Source organism: Echinococcus granulosus (genome assembly GCF_000524195.1).
Source record: "Echinococcus granulosus chromosome Unknown EG_S00048, whole genome shotgun sequence".
NCBI lineage: Eukaryota > Metazoa > Platyhelminthes > Cestoda > Cyclophyllidea > Taeniidae > Echinococcus > Echinococcus granulosus.
Genome location: NW_020170428.1, coordinates 180,503 through 192,649, shown reverse-complemented (window position 1 = coordinate 192,649; position 12,147 = coordinate 180,503). Strand labels below are relative to the sequence as shown.

Sequence of the window (12,147 nt, the reverse complement as noted above, 5' to 3'; positions counted from 1 at the left end):
TCCATCCATCCATCCATCCTGGATCCATCCATCCATCCATCTATCCATCCATCCATCTATCCATCCATCCATCCCCTCATCTAGTCATCCATGCATCGTTTACCTTTTGTAGCTTCACTTATGCTGAATTATTCGCCTTCGTGCCTTAAATTTCTTTTGTTTCCCCCCCCCCGTCCTCCTCGGGTAGTATTACTAAGGCAGATGTGCTACATGTGGAGTATGCAGTATCCGGATATTTATGTGTGAAATTACATACCTTTCTTTCCCAAAATGATATCTGTGATCTATTAAATTGTCTACTTTTTTATGCAAAATCGTATGTGCACCCTTATGCCGTGGTGGAAATATAATCCAAGCCCCATTGGCTACTCAACTTCTAGTGCGTCATCCTGCTTTCCTACAAAGCACCAGTAAAATCACGCCAAGTTCGGCTAATTGCCGCAGAATTTATTTGTTCGTTTCATGTTTCCTGTGGCCCTACTCAGAACATGTTTAATCTATAATTTTATAAAAATTTGAGAAGTGCACAATGTCAATGATATTATAGTTTTACTAAGTAAATTGGTACTGAGAAAAATCCCGACAAACTATGATGGCTTGCAGGAATAGTTAAAGGCTTCCTACACTTCTAAAGGCAAATTTAATCCCAAATTTGCAAAGGTGTAAATGTAATGTTCGCCTAGCCTTACCTCCATCAAGGCAAGAACAATGGACCAATAGGATCACGGTGCCAGCTGCTTGGCCAATGATGGGCTTGGTTTTATTGCGTCATCACCGGAACCAATCAGATTTCTGTGTATTTTTGTTATTTTCTTTTCTTTCACTTTATTTTCTATCCCCCCCCCCCGTGGTATTGCTATTGCCATCTGGAAGTACTGTTCCCTTTTTTAGTAGTCGACAAAAAGCAAATGACCAATGAAATAATCGTAACCTAGTTTGACAGCTTCTTAAAGCACTCTGGATTCTGCTGCCCACTTGACAGATGCTAACAGAATCGAGGGTCTCCGTATGCATGTAAGCAACAAGTTTTAGACAGCAAAGATATGAGGATGGTATAACACTCGTGATAATGCTGGAGTTTTAGAACCAAATTCACATATTTCACCACTTTTTGCAGTGAAATTCTTAGTCAGTCTATGCGAGGTGATAGTAAATAAGTGGGTAAAATACTTAGTGCTGCTTACGACTTTTCAACTGAGAGGTAAAAGTAGGTTTTCGTGATTACTAGAACAGCTGACGACTTGAAGATTATAAAAGGTCTATTCTCGCCCCTAACGTCTATAGGCCGCAGTCACATTATCGTTAGGCTAGTTAATTGCTTGTGGCATACAGGCCTGCTTTTGTTACCTAATATTAAGCAAAAATTGAGAAAAAGGCAAGTTTGAAAACAAATATTTGTTCTTTCGAATCGCATGACGCCCAAGAAAGGGCTAATTTTACCAACCCACCTGGGTGTGATATTGAATTGATTTACGTGTTCACACCAGCGGTACCTTTGCACTTAAATCTTCTGCTTAAAAATTTTGGGAAGTTCCCCATTATCTCTTGCTAATTCTCTGCGAAAGTAAGAAACCAATTTTAAAATCCCGACTCCTTTATATTTAACTGTAGCAAATTAAATGTTTGTCTGACATTGGGTCTTGGTAATGGATTACTTAGGCCTCCTCCATTGTACCTCCGCTGGAAGACCTAGCCTTTGGGTGGTGCCAGTAGCCCCCAAAATGCCATGCCTTCTTTCTGCTTCAGAAAAACTTAAAGGCACAACACTGACATCGCATTAAATGCTCCGTATTCTTTGCATAAAAAGTCACTTTAAGTTAGAATCTTAACTTTAGCGAGTTAGAAGAAAAGGGACTAGGGGAATCTGTCCATATTACGTACCAATTAGCCCTGGTTTATAGTCATTTAAAACCGAACATAATTCATTTTGCAAAATGAATGGTAATCATTTAGGTTCAATACAATTGCCAAATGGAACCAAGCTTTTATCCAAACTGCAACTCTTTGCTTATAATGACAATATTTTTAATGAAGGTTAGGAGCTGTTTAAGCTCATTTAAAAATAGATTATTGTTGTGAAGCGAGACTCGTCGGTCTCCGCTTCCCTATTCCTAACGTTCTTAGACAAGCCCGGTTGATTCGCTTTGGACATCTTTAGTAAAGGTGACAAGATGGGGAGGGAAAATACAGTGTTCAAGAAGAAGGGGAGCTGTAGTCACTAGGTACGGGGGAGGGCAATCTGACCACGAGATTCCAGTTTTCTGCTTGCCTCCTCCCTGAAAGGTACATTAAAACAACGTAAGTATTGCATAGTAAAGTTTTGATGTCAATTAACCAAGAGAATTGAACTCTAATATTATCTGACTTTTAAGAACAAAGCAAAGCGGATTCTGAAATGAGACGTGGCAATTACGTCTGCGTAGCATTTATCCACGCAGGTCTATAAACGCATAACTGACGGTAACGTGGAAGAATTAACAATACGTTGGTTGTTTGTTTAACGGTCGGTAATGTTGAAGGGCCACTTTGTCTTGACCATTGTACCCGGGCAGGTGAGCTGGCCTCTGAGCCATGCCAGTAGTGCTAATGCCTTCTGTAAGTCGAGTATGTATATTCTGTCTGGGTATTTTCTTCTTTCGTCCTCAGGGAAGTCTGGAGGCGCTACAGTTTAATTAGAACAGATAAGTTTTCTTTGGCTACAATTAATTTTTACAAAATTTTTATAAATCGCCTTGATTTAATCTGATTAATTGTTTCCTTTACTTCTGCCAGACTTAATGTATTTGGAGAGCCTAGATGCAAAAGTAGCCCATCTCTTCACATGCTGGCTGCAATCCTAGCGGTTCTATCGGGCTTGCTGGCCTCTTCATCATCCGCCTGGTCCAAATTCGCTCAGCAACCAGAATTCGGATTTTTCGGTTTTAAGTCGCATTTTTCCGAACATGTCCAATTTTTACTTCAGTTTGGAATCTACTTACTTGGAAATGCGATTATGTGGTTAACATTCGTTACAGCAATCAAGAAAAGTTCGAACGTTATTATTGTTGTGATCTTAAATAATGTTTCAAATTTGTTTGCTACTGTAAGTAGAGTTTATTTTTATTGTCCCCATCCACTCAAGGCTTTCTACGGGTGTTGGTTGTTTGGTGAAAGGATCTCCCTCACCTGGTGTCTCGGCGCTCTACTCATAGCAATCGGATACACTCTTCTTCATCGCCCCAGTGATGAACCAAGAAAGAAATAAATGTGCAATTGCATATCGACTATCTTTTGCACTAACATTCCCAGGTCGAAATTTTGTAACGTTCACTTTTTAAAGAATACTTTTTATCTTCCTGACTTATGATGCTTGGTGAATTTCCTGGCCACGTGACTAATCGTAATCTCATTCTCACGGGGAAAGTACTTTCAAATGTCCTGCTGATAATCTTTTATGTCGGTCGGAGAACGCATACAAGGTTGTTCACTATGAATCCTGGAATCCACGGTGAATGAATTTGATCCAACTTGGTGTGTCAGAAATGTGCAGACATACCTAGAGTCAGTAGACAAGCTGGTAGAGGAATGTCGCCGAAGGGAACGAACCATTCTCGGATAAAATGACCCGGAACAGGAAGTCCTTTTTTTAACGAACAGAAAGAGCCAAACCATTTGGCTCTTCAGATCCAGCCAACTTGGTTAAAAAAAATTCACACTTCTCCAGTGAAACCCTCCCAACGCTTAGGGCTTCCTTACAGCTGTATCCGATTGTTGGAGAACGCGACATGCCCTTGGGTCATCACCTCCCCTTAGATTCCATCGACCCGGGTCCACTGCCTACTCTTAGTCATAAATTGCAGTCATCATCCACAAGGCCCTTCCGCTCACCATTAATCCACCCACTCGTAGCATATTTAGCTGGTCCTGATTAATCCATTCGAAACTCACTCATCCCTCCGTTTGCCCGAGAAAATCAACACGATTTACAAACATAGCTTCATATGCAACAAGCAAAATAATATTCACGGAGGTGTTACTCTTTCGGTTGCTGAAATTCAAAGGTCGAGAGACGCTTCGCCACGCTTTGAGGCACGTCCGATGGAGGTCGCTTCGCCCGCTCTTTGCTCGACGTCTCGGATGTAATGGATTGCGCCTTGGAAGGAGGTCTATTCACCGTCTACAACAGAGATAAGTCGATTGAGTTAATAACTGGATGGAAAAATTGTTTCAATTAGTCACAGTCACACAGCTTAACACCGACAAACGTCTGGGTGGCGAGAGGAATAAATGCACGGAATAGTAATCTCGATAGGTTACTTCAAAATGGGTATTTTATTAATCCACCAAATAGCATTCGGCACTCGTAAAGCATCATTTCGCCTTGAGTCCTCTTCTCCTCCTCGCTCCCGCTCCCCAGATGCAGTCTAAGACGAGACTTTGGATATTATGGAAGCCCGAACATACACCACTGATCTTAGAACTAAATGTCCCGAAATACGTCGCGATGGCTGAGGAAGAAGAGCGATTAAGCAAAGCGCCAAGGCCGCATAAGAGAGAATTTCATGCCTTGATGGGGTAGCTGAAAGGCCGGACCTACAGTCTTCCAGCCCTTCCAGCGGGCTTCCTACAGATTCAAAGGAAATTTGGAGCGACGCGCACTAAATAGATAACCGTGAAAGTGATAGATTGGGCAAGAATCAGATGAAATCAAGGCGGGTGGTTGCATTAAGAAGAGTTGAATAGCTGAATTCAGCAATGGATTCGACAAGAATTAGTGGGCGGAGCCAATACGAATAGACTGGTGACAGTTGGATGGATCTAGAATTGATTGATGGACAAGCGGAAAGTGGATTAAGCATGGCTAGGAGATTAAAGGCTGTAGAGGTTGAAAGAGAACTCCAAGAAAATTAGATGGATGACAGGCGGATGAATAATCTCTAGAGAGGTGGTCCTAAGACTACTCAGTAGATCGAAGGAATCTGGACTAGATGGGCAGCTCGACGAGTAGAAGAGGACTCATAAAACCCCACCACATTAGAGGTAATTAACTATCTGTCCAGAAAGCTGAAACAAATGACTAAACAAAGTAGGAGTGCAGGGGGATGAGATGTGAATCCAAGACCAATAAAGTGGAGGGGAAAGTCTGAAACCGATCAGTGGATCCTGAGAAGTCAAATCAATCATGGACGGAATGAACCAGCGCCAAATGGATTAAATGAAGAATCTAGGGACATTGGAAGCTTCGGAACAGATAGGTGAGTCAGATTCGTAGAAACCCCAACATCTCGGGCTTGAAGGCTTGGGGCGTTGATGGATGGACGGACGAGTGGATGGACGACTCGGAGGCAGATGAGCCCGAGACCAGTAGTCGGATCCAAGCGGTATGGATGGATCAGGATGGCTAAGTGAATTAAGCATGAACCCGCGATGGGCCGGCTAAACGGACAGAGTTGCGGAAGAGGTAGGTGGATGGAGATAAATGACTGGAAACGATTTCTAGAGAGCTAAATGGATGCATGTTTGGCGAGAAAACCACATCAAACCAAATCCTACCTTCCCACTAAACGTCCTCCTCCCCTCTTTCTGCAAATTTGACCTCGCGGCTTGGTGAGGCCTGGCTAGTGGCGGTTTCAACTCATCCAGAACACAACTTCCTCGTCCTCCAAACTGCTGCTTCGGTCCATCCTCACTCCTTCGCTGCAGTGGAAAAAATCATATAAGGGGTAACATTCAAGGTCCGTTTGGAAAACTGGACAAATCACTTACCTTGAATGGGTTAAAACGACTGCCTTGAGTTGAGGTAGACGCCGTATCAGAAGCTGAGAATGGAAGCTCACTGGATTCTTCTTCTTCGACCTCTGCCTTCTCGCTATCGCTTTCCCTAAGAGGAGAGATGGAAGTACACCAATAGGTTATAAAGGCCACTAGAGCACGAAGGAGAAGCCCAAACCTACCCAAGAACTTCGACAACAACCTCTTCCTCTTCTGCTTCTTCTTGATTGTCACCTTCCTTATTCTCCTTGTCATCCACCTCCGAAGAATGCCCACCCTCATCCCTCTGTTCTTCTTCTTCTTCTTCCATTGCCAATGCGATTCGTCCGATCCGATTGGCTAAAGCTGAGCGGTTGAGACGCAGGGCGTATCGAATCGCCAGTCGAACAGTTTCAACGTCTGGCATTAATCCAGCCACCGTTATCGCCGCCCAATCATTCTCCAGCTTCGACGCCAGCTATAAGATGGAGAGAAGCATTCACACCTCTGACATTCTTACATTCAACATGGAACGGGTCCTGCAGGGATCCCAACCGGAGTAACCATGAGATGAAGACTTCAATGCGGACGCCTTTGGTACTGGGAGTATTATTTGTGCGTACTTGCCACCCGATTGGATTGGTGACCTTGACCTTACTGGTGCATGTAGGGTGCGTCTCCGTGTCACATTGGCCAGTGAGGAGGACTCAACAAGAGTGCAAATCGAGGCATGTTCTGCATTGGTCAAGCACTCAACTCCCGATCAGGAATCTCTATCAATCCAGAATGACTGGTTTTGACCTGGTCTTGAGCCCTCCTCCTCGCCTCCGCCCCCACCGCGAAAGCATAGTTTAGGACAAAACGGCGAATATTATGGAACCTTCTCGACACATCACCGATCCTGGAACCAGATGTCTTTCCGCCTTGATGGTACAGTTGAAAGGCCAGACTTACAATTCTCCAGCTTCATACGGATTGAAGGGAGGCTTAAGGCATCGCGTACTGGATAGATGATCGAAGAATTAATAGATTGAACAAGAATATGTGAATGGATCGTGTCTAATAGACGTGGGATCGGCTGTTTTGGAAGCATATGCACCAATCAGTCAAAGACCTCACCATGAACAAAAGTCCCGGTTAGACCTAAACGTGCTCCGTAGTTTCAACCAAACGTGCTCCTCTCATTAGGTCATTAAACGGGGATGGGAAACTCGCAATGTTCCAGCAAAATACCACTGACCGACTAATAAAACCGATCAACTTACAGCAAAAAGACGAAGCAGTGTCTTTCGTCGACTGCTCATTCGACTGGGACTAAGCGAAGTCTCCGAGTCTGTGCAGACACCCCAGAAGGGTTTCTGATCCAGAACCAAGGTTCGAAGATAGTTTTCCTCCAACTTTCCCTGATCGGTCTCATAGACGCCGCATAATGGCAGTGTAAAGGGTAGACTTGTCACAATCGGTTTTGGAATAGGTCTCGGCCACCGCGAGGCCTTACAATAGATCGCTTGCACCTGTCCAAAGCCCAGCTCATCCCTCCTGATTCGCTGTGTCCGGTCGGATTCTGCAACAGCGTCGACGTCTTCAGCCTCCTCGAGACTCTTTCCCTTGGTGTCCATGGGGTGGTGAATATCTTCGACCACCCCAACAACAAAGAAACAATCCTTCAATCGATGGTGGGGCTTCACACAACGTCGAGTTTCACATACTGGCACCCAGTGGAAATCCATGACATGTGGAGCTTCTGCCATGGTTTGATGGGTCAAACGACGTAGGCATCCAGCTGAGTCGTGAGTAAAGAGATTTCCAATTTCGGAGAATCCCAACCATGTCAAATGAGCAGAGGGAGAAAGTGGAAGAGGGTAGAAGGTCGAACTAAGGCGGCCAAACGCCCATCCCCGTGGAGCTCCGGTCGTTATGGAGAAATTGAACACTCGCCAGTAGAGATCTTCATTGCTCCAACCAACAACAACCGCGAGAATGGGTAAAGAGGGATGGCTGACCATGGTAACCACATCTTTACCGGGTAGACTGATCGGTGGTAGGCCAAGAGACGTGGCCTGCAGCAATTGAAGTGATCCTCCTGCTGCCACAGCCGAAGCTGCAGGCTGGACGAAGATTCTCAGGAGTCTAGAAGATGTAGCAACCACTGCTAAGCTTTCTTCGTTTCCAAGAACCAGAGAAATCGCACGGCAGGCCTCTCCTGGAGGTAGATTAACTGTCCAGTCAGAGGCAGTATTTGAGATGGATTCTTTTCCAAAAGCCGTGTTGTCCAGTGGACGAACGAGGACAGTACTCAAATCAGAGTCGTCCACAGCCTTCCCGCTATCAAAAGCGTCCATCAAATAGGCGTCAGCTAGACCCTGAACAAGATAAAAGAAAAAAAATCGGTGACTTACAGGTGAGGCGAGCATAAGAGCGGTGGCATTCAGGTCAGCCATGGTGAATCCCTGACCCTCCAAATGGATTCCGTGGTGCAGAGTGGTATCGTGGAATTCCACTTCAATTGATGTGCTCTTGGAGTCGTTCGGATCGTCATCTTCAAAGAGAGTTACTACTCCAATGTGGTTCCATACAAGAAAACGCTCACGGAAGCCTAGTAAAGTAGGAATCAGAGGGGGGTGCTTTCAAGCCTACCTGAAGGCATGGATCCAGGTTGGAAGGACTTAATTTCCACCGAAGATGCTGATGATGTAGTAGCCGTTTTCGTCACCATGTTTTGGTCAGAATGGTGTTCTTTCGTAAGAGGAGTCAGTGATTCAGTCGTGTCATCATCTTCCACGTTCAATTCACGCAAATATTTGGCCTTGATATCCGAAATAGCAATGGTGTCGCCGTCATCCCCTTCGTCCTCTGAATGGGAGGCAAGGGGATTGGGCTTTGACTGCTTCCCCACTTTCTTAGAAGTTTCCGTCACCTCTGTTGCTGCTTCCGCTTCCGCAGCAGCTGCTGCCAATACAACTTCTTCCTCAGCTTGATCAGAGGCGACGTTTATCAAATCAGTGTATTCCATAGAATCGGTATCGCTGAAGAGAGCTTTGATCCCATCGGGAGAGAGGCCTGCATTGAGGCCAACTTCTGAGTGTTCGACAGCCTACAGTTATTGCTTTTGAAGGCGTTTCGAGAACTTAATATACGCGTTCAAACCGATTCTACTCCCATAATAGTGCCACAAAGATCTAGGCTACAATCCTTCACCCCTCAGTCTCTACATGACGTTAGTAGTGGCGAACCTGCGCCATGTGTAAGGGCGACCAAGCGTGGCAATAGTAGAATAACCCAATCAAGGCTAACAATAATTCTGATTCTGTTGGTTAGATTCCACGTCTAGAAGCCGGAGAGGGGAGACGCCAGCCATAGGCCAGTGAATGCGCAGAATCCCACTGAAGGGAATCTACTAAAACCCCACTGAATTGTGGAACAAATTCCAATATTAGGGCCTTCAGAAATGAGCATTGATGCAATAATTCACCAGCGGCGCCCCAGCAATTCCGAATTGCTCCCTACTGAATCCATAACTCTGACCAAATGGAGGTGGTAGACTTAAGATGCCAACTACTTGCGATTCCCACCCACATTATCTAGACAGGATGTTCAGGGTCAACAGATAAGTCGACTTGCAATCGAACATGTAAAACCAGATTGTCATTCCATGTAGCCAAAATGAGCAAGACCCACCTGTTTTGAAGGAAGATCAATTGATATGAAACCGACAGCCCCAAATTTGTCAGTACAGTAGATGATATTTTTCTGCGGCCAAATCATACTGCACACATTTTCAAAGGCAGAGTTACGAATGCTGAAAAAGGTAACATAAACTCTTTAGGGAATAATTGGCACTTACGAATAGAGCACCATCTTATTTTTTGAATTCCATATCACCAGCCATCCATCCGCACTTATGGCAGCCAGCGCTTCATCATCAGATAAAAACTCACATTCAATGAACATCTTGTCTGCCCTGGCATATTCAAGAGTTCGAGCTAAATTCCAGTTGTCATATCGATCGTAAATATGGATGGCTCTTTCAACAGGAACAGCTAAGAACTTAAGTTACGTGTTTTTAAAGAGAAACTCAGCTCATACTCCACCATTTATGGGTTCCCATTTTAACTTGCACCTTGAGGTTGTGAATTCTGGATCGATGAATTTGGAAAGAATGGAGAAACGTTTGACTTCCGAGGCGTCACTCAATCGCCAGATTCGAACAGTTCCATCACAGGAGGAGGTAGCAGCAAAAGTTTCCAGTGGATCAAAATCGACGCTTAGTATGGGACCAGTGTGTCCCCTAAACGTAACCTCCCGTGATGACGCATTTGTACCTGTCAGATCAACTAATTTGACGATAAAATCACTAAGATGTATCTAAAAACCAGGAGAGGTCTAACCTGCTGCCAGCTAGGAGGCGAGTTTTGTCTTTATTGAGGGCTAAACAGTTTACACCGGCCGTAAATCGAGTAGCAATACCATCAACCAAACCACCATCAATATTTTGCAGATAGACATGGAAGCCCTCTGTGCCCACAATCACAGTTTCATCCTAAAAAAGAATTCACATAACTTTGTGATTACTTTGCATAGGATACAGTTCACTGCTTCGCCGACGACATATTCAATAGGATTGGGGTCGTCCTTACTGGTGTAGACGCGAAGTTTCCCATCCATACTTGCAGTTATAATCCGGCTACACCATTTTGCAAAAATCCGATGAAATACTTGTTAAGAAAGTCATAGGCGACGACTGTCCTCCCTATATTATGACGAGAGCCAAAAACATTAAAGCGATTCAACATAGTGATCAGAGTTAGAGCTTAATCAATTTCGAAATGAGGTCGAAGGTCACAAATGACTAACAACAGCTAAAAACACCCCTTTCTGCATTCATTTATAAATCAAAGGTATAGTATAGAAAAAGCATGTTTTTGCAATAGTTCTACTGCTGGAAAACAATTGGCGTTGTCATTTTAGAGTAACTGGGAAAAGAAGCCAATATTTAGTAGTAAAATTTTTTATATAAAATGGTGTCTAAATGTAAAAGATAAACACTTTACATCTCCAAAAGAGGCTTAAAATGTGCGAGAATGACCGTAAACAGGATGTTATTTTGCAGAAGGCATGTATCCTAATCAAAGTTGGTACAGTAACAAGTACTGAATAAAATATCCTATTATTTATTGGGTAATTTTTAAACACCTTTAGTTGATGTCCTACACCTTGCTGGCCAAACAACAATAATCGGTCAATTTTGTGTAGCTGATTTGCTCACGTGTAAAGACTAGCCCATTTTTGCAACAGGTTTGTGTGAGTGTTTTATCACTGGTTTTCGGTTGCTTTTTTTCCCAAGTTATCAAACATGTACACCACGCATACCACATATTATTGGTGTATTTTTGCTTGCCATCATAGCTGAAACACCTTTTTTCCAAAAGACGAAGCTTATCTGCTGGTGTCTTCTGCTTTTCAGATGCAAATGCAATCTTGGCCACTTTTTCAACGCTCGTGCATTCTCACTTCCCGTTTCGCTTGCTCCAAAGCTGGTCCAATTCAGACTGCAATTAAAGAGAAACTCACAGCTCTTTTTAAAGTTCTTGAATCTACTATTGCTTATTCCAACTCTTTAGCCCACTTATCTTGATGTCATTAATGAGAGTCATCATCACGCCTCCAACATCGGTCATGAATCCCATTTCCGCATTTCCATTGTCTCCAAGGACTTTGAAAACATTGGTGATGTAATGGTATGCTAAGTTTATTTCTGTCTATTCCTCTTTAGCGACATCGGTTAATCAAGAAGGCTCTTCAGCACGAATTTGACGCAGGTTTGCACGCGATCTCCATTCTGGTTGGTTTTGTTCCCGTTAGCAACTAATCACTTCTTTGGCTAGGCAAAATCTCCTTCCGAAGAAATGAGGGAGCACAGATCCGTGCCATGCATTGGGAAATCGAAAGAGATAAACCTTGACGAGTGATGCTTTGTATGTATTTTAACCATAACTTTGGTTATTGAATATATTCTAGTTTTATTTTTGTTGTGTACGCCTCCTGTGAATAAATTTTGGCTAGTCATCGTTGCTACTTCTCCTTCCTGTGCTACTATGAAGGCGTTCGAAGGGACTGGATTCGGAGAACAAAGACCGGGTGAGGTTGCTGCTGTGTCAGATAGTAGACAGGTGTAACACCAACAATATTCTTCTTCGCCACCTGTTCCACCTTTTCCTAATTTTTCTAAAATGTTACCTTAACACTGGTTATTCATCATTCATCAGTCGGACTTTCGGTGCGCTCTGCTTCTGCTACGCATCCCCGAGCATTTCCAAATCCTTAATTTGACCCTTAAAGTGGAACGTTTGACCAAACACAGGCTATGTATGGAGAGGAATGGATTTGCGCCCCGAGCTAATTTTCTCATTAAAAACA

At 43.8% G+C, this 12,147-nt stretch overlaps 2 protein-coding genes across 2 annotated transcripts; one reads left to right on the top strand and one right to left on the bottom strand. All coding sequences in view use genetic code 11, as the record gives it.

Moving 5' to 3' along the window:
• Positions 1-4,012: 4,012 nt before the first annotated feature.
• Positions 4,013-10,395, bottom strand: EGR_05920 (WD repeat and HMG-box DNA-binding protein; the record flags this gene model as incomplete). The annotated part of the gene is made up of 11 exons (XM_024495169.1): positions 4,013-4,156; positions 5,533-5,676; positions 5,746-5,860; positions 5,934-6,208; positions 6,996-8,326; positions 8,368-8,824; positions 9,409-9,529; positions 9,575-9,754; positions 9,851-10,084; positions 10,119-10,270; positions 10,303-10,395. The coding sequence occupies 11 exons, from the start codon at positions 10,393-10,395 to the stop codon at positions 4,013-4,015; spliced, it is 3,246 nt and encodes a 1,081-aa protein (XP_024350388.1).
• A 799-nt stretch (positions 10,396-11,194) lies between these two features.
• On the top strand, positions 11,195-11,699 carry EGR_05919 (BolA-like protein 1; the record flags this gene model as incomplete). The annotated part of the gene is made up of 4 exons (XM_024495168.1): positions 11,195-11,314; positions 11,352-11,468; positions 11,504-11,572; positions 11,616-11,699. The coding sequence occupies 4 exons, from the start codon at positions 11,195-11,197 to the stop codon at positions 11,697-11,699; spliced, it is 390 nt and encodes a 129-aa protein (XP_024350387.1).
• Between the last annotated feature and the right edge of the window lie 448 nt (positions 11,700-12,147).